General features: G+C 38.4%; 1 protein-coding gene across 3 annotated transcripts in view; it reads left to right on the top strand.

Moving 5' to 3' along the window:
* Positions 1 to 25,686, top strand: part of ubtd2 (ubiquitin domain containing 2) — a 76,511-nt gene extending 50,825 nt beyond the window's left edge. For all 3 annotated transcript variants that reach the window (XM_043703804.1, XM_043703805.1, XM_043703806.1), the window contains 2 exons: positions 10,953 to 11,189; positions 20,359 to 25,686. In XM_043703804.1, the coding sequence (XP_043559739.1) occupies positions 10,953 to 11,189; positions 20,359 to 20,756 (635 nt within the window). In that variant the 3' untranslated portion in view covers positions 20,757 to 25,686. The remainder of the gene's footprint in view (positions 1 to 10,952; positions 11,190 to 20,358) is intronic.
* Positions 25,687 to 26,259: the final 573 nt, after the last annotated feature.

The following is a 26,259-nucleotide window of genomic DNA, read 5'->3' as shown; positions in this document are numbered from 1 at the left end:
TGTGCACCCCAGTCCAACACCAGCACCTCCAAATCATGAAGAATATAGTGTTATTTTTTAGCTAGATTTGTGCTACCAGCTCATTGTTGGAGGGGTGAGACCTGCAGGAGGATTTAGGGCAAGTTGTATCTTAGTGACATCAATGGTGGGGCTATTTATTATACTTAACAATATGTCAACCTTTGTTAGAGAGACGAACTCATTATAAATTGCTGGGTGCTTCTGAGCTGTAGGCTGAAGCTGATCACATTTCAATTTAAAAAGTTCTGTGACCAAGCAGCAATTTAAATTTTGATGTGAATAGTTATCTCTATTGATTTCTAAGCACCAGCATTATCTCTTTATTTGATGGCACTTTCTTTAAAATAATCCAGAAAAATTTGAGGCTTTAAACAGAAACTTTGAGTAATATTTGACATTTAAGTTGCTTAAAGATTACTTTCAGACCTAGGGGTTTCTGCCAGTGCTGTTGTCATCCAGTCCACCTCAATCGTCAAAACTATTTTCTTCCCGACTCCAATTCACTAATCAATGCCATTAGAGATCCATCAACATTTCTCTCTCTCTCTTGCTCTCTCCATTTCCCTGCTATATCACCCTAGACCTTTTTGCCCAGTTTTCATCACCTCCCTGTCTTAAACACCTGGGATACTATTTAAAAATGATTCCATGTTGTTTATAATACTAATTACCACTCGCACGTGCAAACAGACTGTGAGGTTTTGCACTAGATCTCACTCTGATTAGAAATTCAATTCAGAATGCACTAAAGGGAATTTGGGACTTCCATGAATAATAGAAGCAACTGTGTATCTTTTTAAGGAGACAGATTGAAGGATTCTTAAGTAGGTGCACAGAATCTGAACCAGGAAATGTAAGTTAGAATATTCAATTTGATGAATAAAAGACGTGACCCAGTACAGAAACCCATTAGGCCCATTCCACAGGAGCAGAAATTAGGCCATTGAGTCTGTTCTGCCATTCAATCATGGCTGATAAGGTTTTCAACCCCTTTCTCCCCATAAACCTTGATCACCTTAATATTCAAGAATCTATCTGTCTCAGTCTTAAATATACTCAATGACCTTGCCTCCACAGCCTTCTGTGGCAATGAATTCCATAGATTCACCATTCTCTGGCTGAAGAAGCTTCGTCCTATCTCATTCTAAAAGGTCCTCCCTTAATTCTAAGGTTGTGCCCTTGGGTCCTAGTCTCTCCTACCAATGGAAACATCTTCCCAACATCTACTCTGTCCAGGCCATTCAATATTCTGTAAGTTTCAATTAGATCCCACCCAATCCTTCTAAACTCCATTGAGAATAGACCCGGCTTCCTCAAATGTTCCTCCTATATTAAGCTTTTCATTCCTGGGACCAGTCTAATGAATCTCCTGTCAACACGCTCCAAGGTCAATATATCCATCCTGAGATATAGGGCCCAAATACTCCACACAATACTCCAAATGTCTTTTGTCCCTGCTTTTATATTCAAATCCCCTCAAAGTAAACACCATCATTGCATTTGCCGCCTTAACTACTGACTCAATCTGCAAGTTTACCTTGAGAAAATCCAGGACTAGAAGTCCCAAGTTTCCTTGCACTGCTGACTTCTGAATTTTCTGCCCATTTAGAAAATAGTCCATGTTTCTATTCTTCCTACAAAAGTGCATGATCTCACACTTTCCCATGTTGTACCTCATCTGCGACTTCCTCTCCTAACCCGTCCAAATCCTCCTGCATCCCCCGGCACCTCAATGCTATCTGTCCCTCTACCTACCTTTGTATCATCTGCAAACTTAGCCAGAATGCCTTCAGTTCCTTCATCTGGATCGTTAATGTATAAAGTGAAAAGTTGTGGTCCCAACACTGAGCCTTGTGGAACACCAGTTGTCACCAGCTGCCATCCTGAGAAGAACCCTTTTATCCCCACTCTCTGCTTTGTTTTAGATGGCTAAACTTCTACCCATGCTAGCACCTTGTCTCCAACAGCATGGGCCCTTATCTTACTCAGTAGCGGTACCTGTGAGGTACCTTGTCAAAGGCCTCCTTGAAGTTCACGTAGATAACATCCATTGCCTCTCCTTGGTCTAACCTGCTCATTCCTTCCACAAAGAATTCTCGAAGATTTGTAAGGCATAACCTCTTCTTGATGAAACCATACTGACTTTGCCCTCTTTTACTATATACTTCCAAGTATTCAGAAATCTCATCCATCACCGTGAATTCCAGGATCTTATCCAGGACCAGGGTTAAGCTAATCGGTCTGTAATTTTCTGTCTTTTGCCTTGCTTCCTTTTTAAATAGGTATCAGGTTAGTGATTTGCCAGTTCTCTGGGATTCTTCCTGATTCCAGTGATTCTGAAAGATCACCATCGCCTCCACTATCTCTTTAGCTGTCTCCCTTAGAACTCTGGTGTAGTCCATCTGGTTCAGGTGATTTAGCCACTTTCAGAGCATTCAGTTTTACTGCACCTTCTCCTTGGTGATAGCCAAGGTATACCAGACTTGTATAAGTTCATTTTCAGTGCTGGACAATTTGGTAATTAATATTTGGTTTGAAGATTGCTTACGCTGCATACATTACTATAGGGCAGTCTGTAACCTTTCTGGGAGTACTTGGTGTGATTAGATTAGATTAGATTACTTAGTGTGGAAACAGGCCCTTCGGCCCAAGTCCACACCGCCCCGCCGAAGCGCAACCCACCCATACCCCTACATGTACCCCTTACCTAACACTACGGGTAATTTAGCATGGCCAATTCACCTGACCTGCACATCTTTGGACTGTGGGAGGAAACCGGAGCACCCAGAGGAAACCCATGCAGACACGGGGAGAACGTGCAAACTCCACACAGTCAGTCGCCTGAGGCGGGAATTGAACCCGGGTCTCTGGCGCTGTGAGGGCCACTGTGCCACCATGCCGCCCACGTGTGATTGATCTTCTCTGTAGAGTAACTTCATATAATTCAAAGCCAAATCTCTTGACAAGGTATCTATTACTGCAAAGCACGACAACACATACTTGCAACTTTGTACATAATAAAGTTTTTGTATGCTATTTAGCCCCTTGAACCTGTTTGAGTCAGAGTCCTACAACATGGAGACAGACCCATTGGTCCAATCAGTCCATGGCGACTATAATCCCAAACTAAACTCGACCCGCTTGGCCCATATCCCTCCAAACCTTTCTTTTTCATGTACATATCCAAAATGAATCAAAATAAAAATCTTAATAACTGAAATGTAATAACTATAATAAAGTTAGAAGTAAGCTTAGAATCTCGAGCAACTGCAATATTCATGCTACACTCTGTCCACGTTTTTGTTCTGCTATTCATTGGGATCATTGATCTCTGACCTGATTCAACATGTCAGTCTTTGCCCCTTGTCTATTTACAATGTGGAAATTTACCTATCAAAGATTTAAAATGTATAATTGCTTTAAAATGAACTATCCTTGGTCTAGCACCCACAGTGATTATGTAAGATGGCATTGAATGATTCAGTTCAAAAAGGATCCAAGTTTTCCTCCTGTTGAGAGGCCTAGACTTGGTGAAGTTTCTGATTAAAACGCAGAGAACCATTCGGGCAAGTGAAACGTGTGTGGAACAAAATTGAACATAATTGTGATGCTCTGACCCCTAATCTTCACCTGATCCCCTTGATTGTAACTTGTCAAGATTCATTATGCTCATTGTACTTGGTGAAGGCGAGTTGAATATGCTGTTCCATTTTTGCGGTCATATCTGGTTGTTTATACAACTTTTTTTCTGAAAGGGAAATCTTCACACTTACGCAAGTATTACATTCTACCAGAACTCTGTGCAATTCTCAAAAAGTCATTGACCTAAAGAAAGGTAGGTCAAAAGATATGCAGGTCAGGTGAATTGGCCATGTGAAATTGTCCATAGTTGTTAGGTGCATTAGTCAGAGGGAAAATGGGTCTGGGGGGGGTTACTCTTCAGAGGGTCGGTGTGGACTTGTTGGGCCGAAGGGTCTATTTCCACACTGTAGGGAATCTAATCTAATCAAAAAGCAGTTAATTTTGCTGCTAATGGTTTAATTGCTACCTGAGGCCCCCTTTGTCTTAAACATTCAAGTTTGAGTACGAGTTGCTGCTTTAAGAAGGAAGGACCTAAAGATACAGTACTAGTATTTAGCACAGAGATAGATTTAAAATTGCCAAATTTTCTTGAAGTATGATTAAATAATGAGCAATTTAGTTACACACAACCAACTAAATTGAGTTTTAAAACTTAATTTAGAAAGTTGTAAATTCCTTACACCAGTTTCCTTGACCACTCAGTTTGCACTGTGATTCATTGGCAACTGCAGATTTGGAAGTCTGATACTGCTTTCCTATAATTTCTGCAATACCAGTAAGGCTGGTAGGTAATGATTGAGTGAGGGCTTCTGATTTGTTTTTCTGACATTCATCATCATGAAATTGCTGGTATTAAATGCAGCACCTCACCGGTCACCTCAGTTTAAAGCGTTATAACTCAGCAGTGACTATAAATTCACTATTTTTCTGATCTTTATGCCCAATGTCAGGCTCTGCTAAGTATTTTTCGAGTAAAGCCAGCCATATTGAGTTGCTTCTTGACACCATTGAACTAAAAGCGTGGGCGGTACGGTGGCAGTGGGCGGCACGGTGGCACAGTGGTTAGCACTGCTGCCTCACAGCGCCAGAGACCCGGGTTCAATTCCCGCCTCAGGCGACTCTCTGTGTGGAGTTTGCACATTCTCCCCGTGTCTGCGTGTGTTTCCTACGGGTGCTCCAGTTTCCTCCCACAATCCAAAAATGTGCAGGTTAGGTGAATTGGCCATGCTAAATTGCTAGCAGTGTTAGGTGAAGGGGTAAATGTAGGAGAATGGGTCTGGATGGGTTACGCTTCGGCGGGTCGGTGTGGACTTGTTGGGCCGAAGGGCCTGTTTCCACATTGTAAGTAATCTAATCTAATCTAGAAGCATTGCCAGATAGCCAATCATGCAACTTGTGCAGCTTAATATATTTAAAAATTACAAGATCACTTTGTCATTGCTTATCAGCCAAAAATTCGATTTTTCTAAAGGAATACCTTTGTTTTGGAAGTGGAGATACACTTCACTTTAAAACTTATATCTACTGAAGAAAAATGAAGATATCTCCCTCTCAAGATGTTTGAAAGCCAATTACATATTTAATACAATCACTGATGATTTGTAGGCAGCCAATTTCCACACAGTATTTGCACAAGCAATAAAATGAATAAGGTGTTTTTCATATTTGCCATCCTAATTGGGGACTAATGGCCCCTTATTCTGAAGTTTTCTTGAAAATCCTGCATTTATTCACCTTATCTTTACCCTTCATAATCTTTAAATATTTGCTAACAAATAGTCCCTTAGTGTTTACAAGATGCTAAAGTTGTTTATGGCTAACCTTTGCCTCTTAGTTGTACACTAACTGGTAATCCTGTATGACTTTCCTTCAAATATCTTCTTTCCTTTTTCAAAACGGGAATTAAAACTTCACTCGTTTTTCCGTCATGCAGATACAATTTTTGCATATTCAAACTTTATTGTAAATTAAGGCTGATTCCTTTAATTGTTAAATTTTTAAATTACTAATTTCTTTAAGTTGCCTGTAAATACTGTAAAAGCTTGTTCATTTAAGCCCTAAGATATTTTCCCATATTCTCTCCACTTTGTAATCTGTGTCCTTTTCTGTGCCAAATTACAGTAAACATTTATGTTAAGTTGTAGCTGCCACATCCCTGGAAATTGTACCTTGGCTGTTATCTTATTGACTTTGTTCTCACTGATTATGTTGATTTTTCACCACACATTTTTGCACTACTTGCAAATTTCAACCTACTACTTAACAGCAAATATTAAAAATAATTGCGGTCGAAACAATGTCTGACTCACTCATTTACCAAACAACCAATTTCTAATACAATCTACTATATAGTCATATGCCCAAGAGACCAAACCCAGTAAAACAGTTTCATACATCAGGCAGTATGATCATGCAATGTGCACTATTTCTGGTCAAATCAGCATGAACTTGATCGTATTTTAGCATTTCTGATCATGCTTCAGTTGAGAATGCAGTTACAAAATAGTAGTTTTATATGTCAACATCTTTCCTATTCTTAGATTTCACCTTTGTGTTAATACTTCTGAGTAGCCTCATTCCTCTTTGTACGCTTCATTTACTTACACTCTGAAGAAATCTTCATTTTTATTTTGAGTTTATTTTGCTTGCATTTATTTTTGCAGTCTCTAATTTCTTAGTCTGTTCTTCCCAATGCTTGTCTCACCTTTAGTTGTCCACATTGGTTTAACATTTTTCATTTATCCATGACTTGTTTCAAGAAAGAATTATTGTCTGCAACTTAAAAGATCCCATTTAAAATTTCAATATTATATTTTCTGATCTTTTTAATTTTGTACATAAGAATAAGTACATAAATAATCATTCATCACACGGAAGAACTCAACATTTTTACCGCTTGATGTTTCTCATTTCTTTTGAGTTGGTTGAAACTCCCCCAACCAGTAATGCCATCGTTCTCTTTTTCTCATCCTTTATTAAACAATGAGTTGTCTCGCTTGGCACTTCACAGCAAACAATGAAACCTGTGATCTTTTTGTCTAATGTACAACAGAAAAGCAGCCAGGACATGTACAAGCAAGGTGTTGTTTGGCAAAAGTGGATGAGGTGAATTTTGCACTGTAGAGCTGAAATAGACACCCTTTAACTGGAAATTAAAATCAGGGTACCAAGAACTTAAAAGATAACTTCAATATTTTCCAGGTGCAGTCAAAGAGCCCACTTAATCAATCATCATCTTGGGTTTAAACCTTCCATCTCAAGGGCACTTAAAGAAGACTTAACTAAATATGCATTGAAACTAGACACTGCTACCCTTTAAGTTTGTACCTGTGTAAGTGAGGACTGTAAATAACTACACGAAGGTCATATGTATGACAATGTGTCAGTTATTTTTGTCAGAGGTAGTGGGGGTAGAAATTGCTCTTTGTTTAAGAAAACCTTGTGATTGGCTGCATACCAAGGGGGTTGGTTAGCTTAGTTGCTTGAATGACTGTTTGCAATACAGTGTGATGCCAACAATATGGGTACAATTCTCATACCAGGTGAGATCACCATGAAGGACCCTTTCTTCTCAACCTCTCCTCACCTCCTGCCACATGACCCTCAGGTTAAACCACCACCAAATGTCTCTCCTCAGTGAGAGAGCAGCTCTGTGGCTTGCTATGCTGGGATTATGGTGACTTTACTGCTATTGTAAAAAAAAAGTTAACTACATTTTACGTAGAAAATTGTGCTAAAAAATAACTTAAATCTTTGCTGTGGCCAAAAATGAAGTTTTAAGGGAAATTTTAGCTGAATCATCCTTTCTCATCTTGCCATAACACAGATTGAAGGGGTTTGGTCAGTGCCAATGAAGAAAAGGGGAAAGCAAAGCCTCCAGGCCAAACCAGATTTGCATGAAGGTCTTCAAACAGGGCTTTTGTTTGCCTTTGCAACTTCTAAGTCTAAAACAAGGGTTTAAATCTGAGCACTATAAGGATGAGAGAGACTAGGGAATTAGATTTAAAGATAGGTCAGTGAATAATAAATGCAAACATTTAGAAATATGGAGATGTACATTATGGAAATAGACCCTTTGCTCTAATTCCATGCCAACCAATAAATCTAGTCCCATTTGCCAGCATTTGGCCCATATCCTTCTAAATGTAATTATACCAGCCTCCACCACTACCCTCTGCATGAAGAAGTTGCCCCTTAGGTCCCTTTTAAACCTTTCTAGTTTTGGACTCCCCACACCAGGGAAAAGACCTTGCCTATTTGTCTTATCCATGCCCCCCTCATGATTTTATAGATCTCTGTAAGGTCAGCTATCGGCCTCCAATGCTTCAGAGAATACAGCCCCAACCTATTCAGCTTCTCCCTATAGCTCAAATCCTCCAACCCTGGCAACATCCTTGTAAATCGTTTCTGAACCCTTCCAATTTTCACAACATTAAAAATCATACAACACCCGGTTATAGTCCCAACAGGTTTATATGGAAATACAAGGTTTTGGCGCACTGCTCCTTTGCCAGGTAGCTAGTGGGGCATGATCATAGGACACAGAATTTAAAGCAGAAGATCTATAGCCAGGCCAACACTGGCAACTCCACATCAAAGTTTCACATCTTTCCTTTAGCAGGAGACCAGATTTGCACACAGTATTCCAAAAGTGGCCTAACCAATGTCCAACTGCAACATGACCTTCTAACTCCTATACACAATGCAATAACCAGTAAAGCAAGCATACTAAATGCCTCATTCACTATCCTGTCTCCCTGCAACTCCACTTTCAAGCAATTATGAAGCTTCACTCCAACGTCTTTGTTCAGCAACACTCCCTAGGACCTTACCATTAAGTGTGTACATGCTGCCCTGATTTGCTTTTCCAAAATGCAGCACCTCTCGTTTATCTAAATTAAACTCCATCTGTCACACCGTCGCCCATTGGCCCATCTGGTCAAGATCCCGTTGTAATCTGAGGTAACCTTTGCTGTCCACTGCACCTCCAATTTTGTTGTCATCTGCAAACTTAATAACCATACCTCCTATGTTCACATTCAAATCATTTAAATAAATGATGAAAAGCAGTGGACCCAGCACAGATCCTTGTGACATACCACTGGTCGCAGGCCTCCAGTCAGAAAAGCAACTCTCCACCACCTCTGTCCTCAAACCAGTTCTTTGAAGAATTAATTCTTACTTTTCAAAAGATATACTTTTACTTAATGAATTGAAGATAAACAATAATAGTAGTCCATTATTGCTAACTGAAAAGTCTGTATAGTATGGAAAATAATGTGTGCATATAATTTGGGAAAATGTGAGATCTTGCATTTTGGCAGAAAGAATAGATGAGCTTATTTAAAAAGGTGAAAGACTACAGAAAGCTACAAAACATAAAAACTCAGCAAGCAAGTTCAGCTAAAATAGAAGGAAAATGGCATTTTTCCCTTTATTTCAAAAGAGAATATTAAAAATAGGGAAGTATAGCTAAAACTATAAAAGTCCCTAGTTAGACCACACCTGGAATACTGTGAACAATTTTTGGCTCATTAGCCAAGAAACAATATGCTGGAATTGGAGACAACCCAAGGAGGTTCACAAAATTGATCCTAGGTTTGGAATCATTGCCTTATGAGGAGAGACTGAGTACTTTGGGCTCATACATAACAGTGAAGAAGAATGAAAAACAGCCTTATTGAAACGTACAAGATTCTTAGGAGACTCGACAGAGTAGGTTTGGAGAGGGTATTTGGACGGACCAGAGAGTATAATCTCAGTAAGTAATCACCCATTTAAGACAATGATGAGGAAGATATTTTTTCTGAGTATGACGAATCTGTAGAATCTCTAACCACTGTCAGGGCTTGGTCATTAAATATATTTAAGACTGTAGACAGACTTTTAATCCGTAAGGGAATTCAGAGTTATGGAGATATGACAGGAAAGTGGAATTTAAATTTCTGAGATCACAGCATTAGTGGCGGAAGAGTTCAAATGTGTGGAAAATTTTAAAAATAAACATTAATGGCGAATGTAGGAGTGTGTGAAGCATTCAGAATAAAATTGATTTACTAGCACAAACAAAGACAAACGAGTATGATTTGGTGGTGATTATTGAGACATGGTTGCAGGGAGGCCAGGTTTTGGAATTGACTATCCAAGGGTATTCTTGTTTTGGAAAGATAGGCAGAAAGTAAAACAAAGCAGTGGAGCCTTGTTAGTAAAAGAGATTAGTGCTGTAGTGAGAAATGAAATAGGCACTGGAGATCAAGACCCAGAATCAGTCTGGGCAAAAATAAGAAATATGAAAGGGAAGAATTCCCTGGTGGGAGTAATCTGTAGGTGCCTAGACAATGATTCCTCAGTGGGGCTTAGTATAAAACAGGAAATGCTGAGCGCTCGTAAGAAAGGTACGTTATTAATTGTGTGATTTTTGTTTATATGCATATAGACTAATTTAATCAAATTGGCAAAGATAGCCTCGAGGGAGAGATCATTCAATGCGTTAGAGATCATTTTTGGACCAAAATATTGTGTAATCAATCAGAAAAAACAGACTTTTCTGAATTTGGTATTATGGAGTGAAGTGAAATTAATTAAAGGTATCATAGTAAATGACCTTTGAGGGAAGAATGATCATATCATGCTAGAATTTCAAATTCAGTTTGAGGGTGAGAAACTGGACCCCCACTGTAGCATTCTGGCATTGAACAAAGGTAATTACAGAGGTATGAGGACAAATTGAGCCCTAGTCGACTGAGCTGGAAGGTTGAAAAGTAGGACAGTTGATGAGCAGTAGCAGATGTTTTAAGTAGATATTTAATTTCTCCCAACTACAATATATTCCAGAGAGGAAGAAAAATTGTAAAAGTTGGAGGAAATATTCATCGATAAACAAGAAAGTTAAAGATAACTTAAGGACAAAAGCTAATGCATGCCAAATTGCAAAAGCCAAGTTAATATATACTGATTCATTTTCCAAGTGTCAGTTAATGGCCAGTCCCTTGACTCTCATGAGTCCTCATCATAAATCATATTCTGAGAATTATTTCCTGCTCCACATTCAGCATTAAAATAGGGTCCAACTATATTAATAGTGTGAGCAAACTCCTGATACTACTTAAAACATAATTTTCTGATCAATATATTAAAAATGTTAATACCTTGGAAGTTTTAACAGGAATGAGGTAATGGAGTTAATTATTTTATCACATGAATTTTAGTAGCTTTGATTTCAGAGTGCCTATTAAACATTTAGACTACCTAGTATTAAAATAGTGGTAATATTACTGTAAAATTACAATTTACCACAAATCTGTTTGGAATATTTTGGCTGATTTATATTGTCTTTGCCTTTCTTGTAGTGGCTTTGGGTCGCAATCAACCCCTGAAGAAAGAAAAGCCAAAATGGAAAAGTGATTATCCAATGACAGATGGACAGTTACGCAGTAAGAGAGATGAGTTCTGGGACACAGCACCTGCTTTTGAAGGCCGAAAGGAGATTTGGGATGCCCTCAAAGCTGCAGCACATGCTTTTGAAAGTAATGATCATGAACTCGCCCAGGCAATCATTGATGGTGCAAATATAACATTGCCACACGGTAAGTTTCCTTATATTCTATGTGTCCCACTTCAATCATTTAACTTGATTCTGCCTTGGAATTAGTTCCAATCTGAGTTACTGTTCAGATTTGATGGTACTGTATACATGGACCAGAACATTGTATACTGAGCCTTGAATTTCCTTGTGAAAGTTTGTATTTTTTGGTTTCATATGATATTTTCTGAAAATTTTAGCTTGAAAATTTTACAAGTCTGAACTGTGTGAGTAAATTTCCAGTATTAATAACCAGTCAGTCAGCAAGTTTTGTTTTAATGAAATTATTTTATCTATTAAGAACAGATGCTCTAACATCTGTATTAAAAAACTGTAATGTAATTTTGCATTGCATTTGTTAATGTTGCTCAGTGAATCGTAATTCTGTTGAGACAGTAAAATTAATATTCTGCAACTTTCTGTCAGGTTTGAATCATCTATTACAATTCTGGTCACATTTACTGTGCTTTGTACTGAAGTGTCATCTGGCTTCTCTGACAACTTTGCTGCATTTTGATGACTGCACCATATAACTCTTGCAGTTTGCTGTGAGTGTGAAATCTATTCTTACAGGAAACAAAAATTTGATATGATTGGTACCAAAATGCAGACCTATTATTGTAGACTTCTTTGAATTAGAAAATTTTAGAAATCTGAATACTTTGCTGTTGTCTTTATGGTCAGAATTAAAAGCTTTCAAATTTAATAGTTACAGAGATGCCCAGAAGACTAAAACCACATTGCAACTTCCATAACTAATAATGGTTAAAATGAACCCCACCATCCATGACCATCCTCATACACTGCCAAATCTGTGATCCCTTCCTCTTTGTTAGCAAGCAGAGTTTGGTGATGAGGATGGGGAAAATTGAAAGTTGTGCAGGAAAGAGTATGTTTCTAAGAATTTGTTCACACTGCTTTTGCCAGGTCACCAATTTTATTTCCTCTGCTGTTTGCTGGAAAACCCTGAAGACTCTTAAACAGTTAGACCAATTTCTCATCTACATGCTACATGCTCCCTAACATCTTCTAAAAACAGTGTATTCACACGCTAGCTGGCCACTCACAGCTCTGCTTCTCCACCACTCCTCTCAACTCCTGCACTATCTCTAAATTGTCAGACTTCTTGTTAACAACGTACTGGATGATCAAAAATTCCCTTTAGTTGAACAGATGGGCCAGAAATAAAATTTCTGTATTTGAGGAAGGCTGATTTTAATAAGACTAGTTATGGCCAGTGTGGACTGGAATCAGCTACTTAGAGAAAAACCACATCAAAGCAGTGGGAGACATCCAAAATGGGTAATAGTGACAGTGCAGGGTCAACATGCTCCTGTAAGGATGAAGGGTGAAATCAAGAAATTCAGAAAACCCTGGATGTCAACGGATGTATAGAATTGGATAAGGAAAAACAGTGGATGCCCCAGGGGAGTATGTGGATGCCCCAGGGGAGTATAGAAAGTGCTTAAAGATGATTGGACATGGAAAAAACATTGGGTAACATTAAGGAAAATTCAAAGATGTTATTTTATAAGTATATTAGGGGCAAAAGATAACCAGGAAAAACATAGGGTACATTAGCGATCAAAATGGTAATCTGTTTGAGAGGCTGGGTGATATAACTGAGGTGCTAAATGAGAACATTGCATCTATACTCACTATAGAAAAGGGTGATGGAGGTATTGACATCAGGGTAGGGTCTTTGATATTCTTGAAAGAATCAGCATTGAGAGAGGAAGTATTAGTGGTTTTAGCAGGATTGAAAGTGGACAAATTTCCTCAAGTCCAGATGAGATGTAACCCAGGCCAGGGAAGAAATTGTAGGGGCTCTGACATTAATTTTCAAATCCTCTCTGACCAGTGTGGGTGGGGTGCCAGAGGATTGGAGGACAGATAATGTGGGACCATTATTCATGAAGGGTGGCAGGAATAAACTAGAAATCTCCAGGCCATTGAGTAACATCTGAGGTAGGGAAACTATTAGGAATAGAAATACATGGGACAGAATTGATTTCCAATTGGAGAGGTAAGGGTTAATCGGTTAGAAAGCATGGCTTTGTAAGAGGCAATCATGTCTAATGACCTTGGTTTAAAACTTTCAAGAAGTCAATCAGTATGTAGATGAGGGCAGTTCAGTTGATGTACTCTACATGGACCTCAGTAAGGCTTTTCACAAGATCTTGCCTGGCTGACTGGGTAAGAAACTAACAGCTCATGGTTCCACAGTAATTAGGCAAATCAGATCCAAAGTTGTGTTAGTGGCAAGAAACAGAGGATGATAGTCGAAGGCTGTTTTTGTTGATAGGAAGTCTGTCCAGTGATGTATCTCACACAATGGCAAAAGGAATTTTAGTCCTGAAAAGTTTGAAGTGATGCATTTTGAGAGGACTAACAAGGCAAGAGAGTACACATTAGTAGAAGGAGAAAGTGAGGTCTGCAGATGCTGGAGATCAGAGCTGGAAATGTGTTGCTGGAAAAGCGCAGCAGGTCAGGCAGCATCCAGGGAACAGGAGAATCGACGTTTCGGGCATAAGCCCTTCTTCAGGAATCATTCCTGAAGAAGGGCTTATGCCCGAAACGTTGATTCTCCTGTTCCCTGGATGCTGCCTGACCTGCGCATTTCCAGCACACATTAGTAGAACCCTAGGCAGTATAGAGAATCAGAGGAACCTTGGGCTTTGTCCCTGTAATCTTAAGGATAGCATGATCGATAGATATGGTAAAGCGTTTGGGATACTTGCCTTATCATGCGAGGAATTGAATACGAGATTAAGGAAATTATGATGGACCTCTATATAAAGTTAGTTAGGCTACGGCTGGAGTACTGTGTATATTCCTGGTCACCTCAGCCATAGGAAAGATGTGAATGCACTAGAAAGAGTTCAATCGAGGTTCACCAGGATAATTCTGGCCTGGAGTTTTCCAGCTATTCAGGTGTAGATAAGCTGGGGCTGTTTTTCTTAGAGCTGAGGGGGTGCCTGATTGAAGTGTATAGAATTGAGGGGTTGATGGAGAGACTTTGACTTTTTGTAGAAGGCCCAATAACCAGGGGCCACAGTTGTAAGCTAAGATCAGGAGGCTCAGAGGGATTTTGACAAAATGACCTTTCCATAGAGGGTTCTGAGTATCTGGACTCACTGCCAAAAATGATGGTAGAGAAGGGAACCCTCAAGACATTTTAAAAAATGTTTAGATGAACACTTGAAACACAGTGACATACTAGGCTATGGGATAACTGCTGGAAAATGAGATTAGAACATATGGATGATTACTAGTGTGGACACAATGGGCTGAAGTACCTCTTTCTGTGCTGTAAAAACTTTCTGACCCTGACTATGTAATCTTCTCAGGCCCACAATCCTCCAACGTCTCTCAACCCTTCCAGTGTATCTAAAAATGGCCAAGATACGTGCTAATTCTAATTCTGGTCTTTAAGTATCCTTGTTTGTAATCTCTTCTCCATTGCTAACTGGAAATCCTTAAACCCCAGAATTCTGTCCCTAAATTCTTCCACCTTTCTACGTGTTCGTTCTTTTAGGTGATGTTTAAAATCTACCTCTTTAGCCAAGTTTTGGTCATCTACCCTAGTAGCTCCTTAAATGGCTTGGTGTCAAAGTTCCTGTGGAGCTGTTTGGGATATTTCATTATATTAAAATTTTTATGTAAGTACAGGTTGGTTTTGGGAGTAGTAGGTTGAGGAGGGATGGTCAGGTGGTGTGTAATGTTCATGATGGAACCAAGTCTGTCCTCGTCACCCACTAGGCCAGATTTATCTTTCCTCTTAAGGTACTTGACTGAGAGACTGAATGTTAGTTTGTAAGCTATTCTAAATAGTTCTTTGTCTCACTTTGTCTCAGTTTTGTTTTTAGTACACTGTATATTGAAAACTCGAGTTGCATCAATGACTGTGAATATGCAATGGTACATAATTTATATTTAGACATGGTGCAGTCACTTGAACCTAAATAAGAGTAACTTATTTAGGTAATATGAAAGACTTACTTTGCCCAAGTGGGTGAGGGCACATTCAGTCATGATCAAGGCACAGGACTTTCAGAACAGTGTGGATTGTATTGATAGCCTAGTTTTGACTGAAACCAGGATTATGATCAATGGCATCTGACCCTTAACTTAAACTCAAAGAACAATACAGCACAAGAAGAGGCCGTCCAAGCCTCCACTGTTGCATTTTGCCCTTGCATACAAAAATTGTTTCCTCTTAGAGGATCCATATACCTCTATTCCCTTCCTATTCATGAATTTGTCCAGGTGCGTCTTGAATGCTGCTATTGTGCCTGTTTTCTACCACCTCCTCAGGCAGTCCATTGCATGCACTCACCACCTTTTGTGTGAAAAACTTGCCTTGTGCATCTCTTTTAAACATTCCGCCTTCCAAGCACCTTGAACCTGTTTCCCCTAGTAATTGGCCCCTCCATCCTGGGGAAAAAAAAACTCATACTTTCCACTCCATCCATGCCATTCACAATCATATAAACTTCATCCCTCCACCTCCTGTGGAAACAAACCCAGTCTATCCAATCTTTCCCCTTCCAATGAAGGCAAGCATGTCATGGGTGTTTTTTACTATCTTACCTACTTGTGCTGCCACCTTCAATAATCAGTCGATCTGCATATCAGTACTCCTAAGGGTTCTGCCATTCACTATAATTTCCACCTGTATTTGATATTCCACTTGTGCCATGTTGGATAAGGGCTCAGGTGAAAAATATAATCACCGTAGTAACATGGATTTTAAACTAGAAAATGAGGGCCTGGGATAGTTGAAATGGCCATGAGAAAATGAGTGGACAGGGGGCTCAGATAAAGCAGACAGTTTTAATAATAGTTACAAAAGGAAAGCAAATTGTTTGGAAGACGAGGCACAAGATTTACTCGAGTAGTACTCTATACTCAAATGGCAGATTTGTTGGGAAATATGGTGAGCTCCAAAAAGTGAGATAAAGGAAGTTATAGTCCAATTCTGCAACAAAAATGAGATGAAAATCACACTAATGAGCAGCAAGAGGCCTCTTTGCACGCATTTGCAAGTAATTGAAACTAATCTTAACTCATTTATAATTAGTTTCCTATTTTTCATATGCCAGAGAAAATAAAAGTCAATGACCATTCCCAACAGAAGGTGGTACCTGATGGCTTAAGGTGTATCTTAGGCTCCTGGCTTGCGGTTTTAGTGCTCACTCACTTTGTGCTTACTACTCAACTATGCTTTGCCTTGCCTTTTAGTTCTTGGTCATCTCTTTCAGAACCTAAAGGTTCACAGTATTTCTTTCTTGCCTTGCTGGTTAAGACAGACAGAAAGTCAGATAGTTTGTCATGGTTGTCATCAATGAATGTTCAAGGGTGTGGGCACGTTGCTGTTCAGTACTGTGCTGCATCAATGTCATATCTACACACCATGTGCTAGCAACCATACAGCATATCATTCAACCAACTCATCATGCTTCAAAGTCAAAGGAAAAGTGTATTCCAAGTACAGAAGAGCTGTCATTAATAGGCTTCCAACCACAGTTATTCAATAGCAGAGTCTGATCTCAGTACAAGGGCTTGGACAAGGTCATCCAGCACTAGGTGTGGTCAGGGGTTCTAAATCACTGAACTGGGCTTTGATCAGTTCTGAACTTTCAATTCAACTAATGTGATGTGTCAGTTGGGTAATTATACAGAGATCTGAGCAGTGCCTAGTCACTTATTAGTCAGGACTGCCTACCCAAATTGATCAGAGCAATGGGTCATGGGTATTTGGGTGTCTGCTCCCTGAAAGTCAAGGGAGTTTAATCAAGAGCTAGTTCTGTGGTAAGAAAGCTGGGGAGATCAATTGTGGGATTTTGAGGCAGCATGCTGGGATGCAAAGGGATAATAATTTTGAAGGGAAGCAATTCAACATATAAGTGTGTGAGACAATAGTGCAATGTAGGACATGGGTGACTTTGGGGGGGGGGGGGGGGTGTCATCAAATGTTACAACCACCTTGGGTCAGTGAGGGGGCAGTGCAGCATGATGGTTGACATGGCCATGCTGTATGGGTGGAGCTAATGTTGAGAAGCACTGTTGGGAGAAGATGATATAAATTAAAGGATTGGATTGAAATGTAGGAACGCTCAATAGTGATGGTGCCAACAGGGAGTGTAAGGAGGAAAGAATGTAGACGGTTGCAGGGACACCATGGTTACCAGGCTGAGCCTGAGATTCATTATGCCAAGCATGACTTGATTTGCCTTCCATCCTCGTCTGAATTGTAAATGCATACTGGAAATAGAAAATGGCTGCGACAACACCCAGAAAGTGGAGTAAGTATCTTTTTCAAGCTGAGCATGCAGGCCATACATGTGAGCGATGTGAGGCCCTCCAAGGAGCGATTATGTTAATAGGGCACTTGCATAGGACATCTGTAATCATAGAACCTTGCACCTGGTATGCCTTCAAAGTTGAACTGTGGGGGATAAAAATCCTGGTTATCAGCAATCTTGACCGCGTCTTTGTTCATTTCAAATTTATCTTAGTCAACTCTGAAGCAGAAGTAATTTCTGATGAATTTAAAAGTGGCACCTTTGACCAACCCTGGCAACCTGCTGATGACTCTATTTTGCAACCCACTGCCCTTGGGCAGGTGATGGCCTAGTGGTATTACTGTTGGACTGTTCATCCAGAGGCCCAGGTAATGTTCTGAGGACCTGAATTCGAATCCTGCCATGGGACGTTGTGTAATTTGAAATCTGGAATTAAGAGTCTAATGAAGACCGTGAAACCATTGCTTATTGTCAGGAAAAACTATCTGGTTCACTAATACCCTTTAGGGATTAAAAACTGCCATCCTTAGCTGATCTGGCCGACATGTGACTCCAGAGCAACAACAATGTGGTTGACTCTTAATTGCCTTCTGGGCAATTAGGCATGCATAATAAATATTGGCCCAGCCAGAGATGCCCACAAGTGAATAAATTCTAAATTCCTCTAACTGAAGTTAGGCATTAATACAATGCAACCCATTCTTCAACCAGGACTGTCATGGATCAGATAAGGTCTGATGTTCAGATCAGTCTGGCTAGAACTTCAAGTACCAGGCAGACTGTTCCAAACAGTCTTAACAGGCTGTACTGTGCACATCTGGAGCTAGCAAGAAGGAATGTGATTGATGCTGGAGAGCTGGGAGAGCAACAGCTTTCTTCTGAGGAAATGATGAGGACAGTGAGAAGGAAGAACATTATCTTTCGCATGATAGGATAGTGCAGCAGCGGGTGCAACAAGCCAGATAGGATTTAATTGACACCCAGTTCCAATAGATGTGAGCTGGGTGAAGTGATCATTCACAGACTGTAAATTTGTTCAGAAGGCAAAGAAAGACCCTGTTTCTTTTCCCCAAAGCAAATGCAGTTTCTTTTGTTTTTTTTTATTGAACTGCAGAAAGAAAAAGGAACATTTTTCAAGCATTTTCAAAAGTTTCAACATATGCTCCCACATTTAACAATGAGAAAATGTTATATACGACTGGGCTTTAGGGAAATAATAGCACTCCATGATACAAGGTTCTAAGATGATGTCGTGGCAAGGATGATAGCCTATGTAGCTTGATTCTTGCAACTGCAATTACAATGACTGGTGATGATGTAAAATAGCATTACAATTCCAAGCGTGAGTTTGTATTTGCACTTAAGTATTATCCATGCCATCTGTATGCCCTCAGGAATATTTCTTCATCAGTCATCTCCCACTACATGCATTTTGAAGGGCAGTTCCTGATTGGCAGTGCTTGTCTTGGTACATGGCTAAACTGTAAGCATGATGCTGGCACGGGGGATCCCAGAAGTCCCAACAGTAGTGAGTACGTCTGCTGTGAGTGTCATAGAGATCAGTAGCAGAGAAGTCACTAGTGTTCATGGAGTGTAACTCACCATGAAATTCTCCAGAATTGGCACTTCTGGGTAAAATTTAGCCCATATTTTCTGCAGTGTTGATGCATTATGATCCAATTACATGAAATATGAATGTCAACAGGTCAAGTATTTTGAGCATTGCCATAAATTAAATCGTAGAGGCTGTTGCAATAAGGTAATTTTTTCAAAAACTGAGGGAAATGCTTTATCATGAAAATAGTCTTGACTACTTTTTTAAAAATCAATCCTGTGAAATTATTAATGAATGTCGATAAGTGCTGACCAAACCTGGGGCACTCCAGGAAATTATATTGTTTCATTTTTGTTGACACTGCCTGATTATGCAATTATGGGAGGAGCTGGGAATGATTTGTGCTATGAATTTTTGATAGTCTTTTTTATGTGTCATATTTTCTCATAATGCAGTTTTGTTAGCTTGGTAAATATGGCTGATGCAATCAGCAATAAATCATCAAAAATTGAGAATACTACTGTGTTATTCTAAATATACTCTGAATTGTGTTGATACTCAGTAAGAATTCAAATATTTTAGACCTCCAAGTTTATATTCCTTCGAACGTTTTACCGAATGTGAAATCAGAATCTTTAATTTTCTTTATATTCTCTGCTCCCTCTTGTTTGTAAACATCTCTTTCAAAAGTGGAATGCTGTATAACTTTTTTTGCCATGTGAAATGTTTCCTTCTGTTTACACAATACAGCATTTTTTTTTTAATGAAGAACTTCCCAAGCCTGAGGAATGAAATTGATTTTTAGCTGATTAATGGCTATATTTTACAGTATTGCAAGAAATAATTCCAGTCTTAATTTGATAAACATATCTAATTTGTTATATTTTTATCAGTCACTTTGCGAATCTTATTGATTCTATTGAGTTATTTTGTAAATACATAAAATGATATTGTGCTCCTGCTTAAATTGCTCTTCAGTATTTGTTCTAAACCTAACTTCAGCTACATCAAGGTGCGTCTTTCTGAAGATTGAGTAGATGATTTCCATTATACCTGATTTAGAGCACGCAACAACTAATTAAAGCAGTATCTAGTGCTATTGAGTAATTTAGGGTTGTAAACGTCAGTATTTTCTAAATGGAATTTTCTTCAATATTATTAATGTTTGCTTTCTCTTGTTGCAACTATTAGAATGATAAGTTTTCTTCTTTAGTACAGATGTGCACTAATGACATTCCATTCTGTGGCAGGATATATTTATTGTATGTAATTGAGTTTTAACGAACACTTCTTTTTTCACTCATACACAGGAGTGCTTACAGAATGTTATGATGAGCTGGGAAATAGATACCAACTTCCAGTGTACTGCCTTGCACCTCCAATCAACATGATTGAAGAAAAAAGTGACTTGGAGACACTAGACATCCCAGAACCACTACCTAATTCTGGACAGGAATGTCAGCTCCGGTTGCGTCTCTCCACAGGCAAAGACCTGAAGCTTCTTGTCCGTAGCACAGATACAGTTTATCACATGAAACGGCGCTTGCACACAACAGAGGGGGTAGAGCCCTCCAGCCAGAGGTGGTTCTTTTCTGGCCGACCACTAACAGATAAAATGAAATTGGAAGAACTGAAAATCCCCAAAGACTATGTGGTGCAGGTCATCATCAGCCAACCTCTGCAGACACCTACCCCTGTGGAAAATTGACTGACCATTTTTTGAATCCCTTTATTAGGCTATTACTCCTTTCTACACAAGAACATTTATCCAATGTCACCTGTGTGGTCCCATCTGTGATGAGGACTTCTAGAATTTGTTCTTGTCGATCACTTTAAGTGTAGAGCACTTGGTAGAATTTCTACCAAGAAAGCAACTCAGGAGAGGATCCAGTTCAAATCAATCCTTCATGGATTGGTACTTTTACTGGTAGAATTAGTTTCATGCATATCTGGCCTAAACAGATTACTTTCAATAAAGGGGCAGTGTTATGTTATGTTATGTTCTACTAAAACGTTCAGTAGAATAAGAGTGGCCAGCATTTTAAGCATTATTTTGTTGCAGTGCTGCAATTTTCTGTTTTAAATCATATGTGGCTATTTTTAAATAGTAAGTACTTATTGTCAATATCATAAACTATCATGGCAATTGAAGGTTTTCCTTCAGGGATAATTTCAGTGAGACTGAATCGATAGAAGTTGTTCAGGGTGTTCAAATAGAGTTAGCAAGCTTTTTGTTTTTGTTACTACCATGTGTAAATTTGGGAATCATATACCTGACCTAATGGCATATTAATTTATTGAAAAGTTAGGAATATACAATAATGCATAAGTTTCTGCTCTACAAAAATAATCTAGCTTCTGTTTGCGTTGAATTACTTGATCTTGGATGGGGGTATCATTTTGGGCAATTAAAAATTTTCCATAATACCTCCATCTAAAGAGTGATTAAAACCATGATTTTCTTACTGTTCATTGTGGTTGACCGACACCTGCTAGCAGCTGCATGTGTGAATGCTATTGAGACAGGATTGGAAATGACCATGGTATCCCATCAGGTCAAATAGTTTGCTGACTATCTTGTGGAAGAATCAGGTAAGGCATAAGATAGTTTCCTATGACTGTAAAACTACATTCCAGTGTAAATCAATATATTCAGGAAAATCAAGGAAGAAGATTGTGTTTTTAAATAAAAATCACTGAGGTACATTAAAGAAAAAAACTCATTAGTTCTTTCCATTTGATCAGCTGATCACAGCCATGAAGCCAGTTAGCTGGTATTTTGATTTGAAAGCTAGTTATTATTTAGGAGCATAACTCTTTAAACATCGCAATGACGTCTGTGTATGAAAAGGCAATGGCAGCTGCAGCATTAACTAATTTATGCAATAGTTTCATTCTATTTTACCAGGGCCACAATCTGAATGTTGCAAATCTTTACAGTGACAACGGTGTAAGAAAGAAGAATAAATTGAAAACCACTTTTTACTTTTTTTGTATTTGATAGAAAACAAAACAATTCTATAACTTTCAACGTGTAAAGTCAAATTAGAAAATTCCTCAAACATTATTTGTCTACAATTTAACTCTTTCCATGCAGACTGATTTTTAAGAGTATTGGATGACTAATATTTGAAAATTTAAAATTACAGGGCTAGCATTCTAAGATCTGTCTGCCTTTGTTGGGATGAGTATTCATTTTTAAATTAGTGTTTAGTAATTGTGCAGTTATCTAATTTTAGGAAAAGAAATCTTACTTTGAGCAGTCTAACATTTGGAAAAGAGACTGACTGAGTGCATAAGGCTTTTGGCTGCTCTTGCTTATGGAAGTGATCCAATAGTTGGGATAGAAAGTTAAAGTGAAGTAAACTAAGTTGCAAAGGGTGATCTTTTCCAGATATGTGCTTCTGTTATGGAGCATCATCCATCTGGTACACATATCAGGAAAACATCTGTTCAGTGAGCTCATTCTGAATTTGAAACCTCAAGTGAGATAGTAAGGGACTGTCTATCTGTTTGCAGCCCTTTTTATTGACCCATTTCAAACAATTTGCTTGTGTATAAGAGGACTTGGTGAATAAATGTTTAATCCCTTTTGTGTCCATTTATCACTAGTCTTGAGCTCCATACTTTCAATCATGAATTTGGTGTCACATAAATTTTTTAAGGAAGTTTTATGCATTATCATAAAAAGTACTAACTGAAACGCAAAAATGTATTAAAATGATATAAACTCCATGTATAACTGTAGATTAATTTTCTGTGCACCAACCTAAATTATATTGGTGCATATTTTGCTGTACCCATTTCCAAAGTTGCTGGCTCTCACCATCATTAAACTGGATAGTGATTTCTGGATCTGTACATAAATCATTTCATGTTGGAATCTGGAAGTTGCTGGTACTGATACTGTGCTGTTCTACAAACTGCAGGTTGTTGAAATATTTTGCTGATGGGATTTGGAGAGATCACTGTGAGCTATGGCTAATCACGTCTTCTCATAGCAATAACAGATGAAAAGTTGGAAGTTGTGCAATCGTGACTAACTCAGTTTTTTTAAAGTTTAATAGGTGGTCAATGTCACTGCACAAACTTATTACAAATGCGAAGGAGTCTTATTTGTTCAGTAGAAAGTTAATGTTGCAGAGTTTTTAACTTCGTAAAAAGTGTTTAGTTATTCTGTTTTATTCTTTATTACCTCTCCCATAATCACCAAATGTATTCTGAATCTTTATTTTGCTTCTCATATTTACTACTTGACTGTAGTTTGTATATTTCTGAGGTTTCTTTGATCTTATTGGTTGAAGAATCTTTATATTGCTAGGCCACCTTACAGATGGCATTAGATCCCTTATACAGACTCGTTTTGTTTCATGAGCACAAAAATTACAAATCTCCACTGACAAGTCAATAAATCTCTACACAAACATACAAAAGAAATATCATAGAAAACCTACAGTGTGAAGCAGGCTATTTGGCCCTTTGAGTCCACACTTACCCTCCAAAGAGCACCCCACCTAGGCACACCCCCTTATCCCTGTGGCTTTGCACTTCCCATAGCTAACTCGCCTAACCTGCACATCCCTGGACACAAAAGGCAATGTAGCCGGGCCAGTCCAGATAATCTGCATATCTTTGGGCTGCAGAAGGAACTGGAGCGTCTGGAGGAAACACATACAGACACGGACAGAATGTGTGAACTTCACACAGACAGTCACCTGGAATCAAACCTGGATCCCTGGCGCTGTGAAGCAACAGTGCTAACCACTGAACCACCATGCACCTTAGTATTAGTTAAGCCATTCCATCACGGTCACAGTAAATTCTGGGCTCTTAACTGTTTTCTGTCTCCTTTCAGCAGTAAGCTCGGTTGATTGCTTGACATAATTATTTGGATCTCCAGGTGTTAGTTTGAGACATTTTGATCAGATTACTTTGTAGTGGTCTTCACATGCAGTCTGGCTAACATGAAGTTGTCTATTTGGAGAAATCATTTTTCTGCTTCAGTTATTAATTTTATGAAAATCTGAATGTAAATGCAATTGTATTGAAAACCATAAGCAAAATAGAGTTAATTGTATTTTTGAGTTCCAAGTGCATTTCTTCATTTCCACAATGAATGTAGTTGAATTGAAAACTAATCTATTCACACAATCTTTCAGATTTGTGTCTACACACTGAAAACAGAAATGTGGAAAGCTTGTTTTTTTTTTACTAAGTGATTATCTGAAATGGTCTATGACAGACCATTTCAGAACTGTTTAATCTTTAAGAACTGTTCAATCATGGCATCAGGAAAAAGCAAAGCTTTCCTTCTGTTACAATGTAAATTTCAGGTTCATTTTATAACTTGTTACATTTCATGTCTGTTTCCTCAGTCTAAAAACTAAACAACCACTGAATTGCTTACATGGGAGCCTTAAGTACGGTATTATCAGTAAGTGAATTACGTAACTCCTGTGCAACATAAAAAGAATAATCACTTGGGATCGCATTCAACTTGCATATGTGAATATGGGTCTGTATTGTGCCTGAAGCATGGAATACTGTTTTAATATCGAAAGCTTTATATTTATTATGATTTTTTATAAGAAAGCTAAGGACATAATTCTTTATGCATTACTGTCCAGCGAAAATTGACTTTTGTTTGTTATTCATCATTAGTCCTCATGTTAAACCTGACGTTCTTTTTTAAAATTACTTGGTGATGATCTATAATTTATGTCACTCAATAGGAATGGTGTCCTACAAAAGGTTGATGAATGTGGAATTGGACGTCATTCACCTTTTAGCCATTAGAAGCATTGATCATTGTGGATGAACTGTATTCTGTGCTAGAGAGTGCACTGAACAAAAGTAATCTCCAGTATTGTAGTATGGAGGCTTGATTGACACGCTATTAGTGGCAGGTCAGATATTGGTTTTATCAGGTCAATTAACTAAAAGATTCAGTCTCCCAAAAACTATTCCTAGGACTATTTATGACATCATCTAAAATTTTCTCTGCAGTATTTATTCCATTAATGTTACTACTATTTAGGGTTGTATATTTGTTGGAAGAACACAGCAATTACCCCTTAATATTAAAGCACAATATTTTACCATTGTATGTCAAAAGGCCATGATGTTTAAAATATGTCAGAGGGTCTTTTGAATTGATTTTTACTGTACTTTGCAGATTTGCAAACAAAAAAGTCTTAATAAACTGACTTTTCAATCAGCCATACTGCAGGCTAGTATTGTTCCTCTTTAAGGAACAACAGTTTGACTGTTGTACTATACATTTGACTTTTCACAGATGAAGTTGGGACAGTGTCCACTGATACTTTATACACTTTCCAATACAGTTTGTGCTCTTAATGTGCATTGCACTGTTGTAAAATCTATACATTGTAATAAATGATTATTTGTCATAAAAGACCAATGAATGTTTGGTAAATAATGCTTTATAATAGATGAATAAATAAACCAAATTGTTGTAATTACACCCCATCAAACATTTTCTGAGTTGCAGTTAAACTCCAGTCCCATTTAATTGTTTGATTATGCTATGGAATGCTCTTACAATTTAAAAAAGAATTTCCTTCGGGGAAGGTCGAAAAAGAGGAATCCATGATAATAAACAGTAACTTATCTTTCCACTGTTCTGTTTGTGTGTATTTTTAAACCATTCTTAGAATTACATTTTCTTTAACTTTACTTTCTAAACGTTCATTTACATTGTCTGTTCACTGTCTTAAATGCACCTAAAAGTTCTACTGGGAGAAAATGAGGACTGCAGATGCTGGAGGTCAGTCAAGAGTGTGGTGCTGGCAAAGCACAGCCGGTCAGGCAGCATCTGAGGTTTAAAGCCTACTGCACCTGGTATTCCCAGGCAGTCTCCCATCCAAGTATTAACCAAGCCTGAGTCTGTTTAGCTTCCAAGATCAGGCATTATCAGGCTAGTATGGCCGCATGGCCTCAGATGTTGCCTGACCAGCTGTGCTTTCCCAGCACCACTCTCTCGACTTAAAACCTCTACTACCCGTTCATGTTAATAATCGAAACAATCCTCAACCAATATATTTAATTTAACTGAACCTTTTATTGAGAATTTTATTGCAATTTCCATTAGTTTTAGTGGTAATTTGAAATGCATGAATAATAATATCATTTTAGTATTTAATGATGTCTTCACAGAATGCAAAACATCTTTGAAACAAAATTATCTATGC

Source organism: Chiloscyllium plagiosum, chromosome 14 (genome assembly GCF_004010195.1).
Source record: "Chiloscyllium plagiosum isolate BGI_BamShark_2017 chromosome 14, ASM401019v2, whole genome shotgun sequence".
NCBI classification, from domain to species: domain Eukaryota; kingdom Metazoa; phylum Chordata; class Chondrichthyes; order Orectolobiformes; family Hemiscylliidae; genus Chiloscyllium; species Chiloscyllium plagiosum.
Note: the sequence above shows the minus strand (reverse complement) of the source record. Positions and strands in the feature narration are given on the sequence as shown.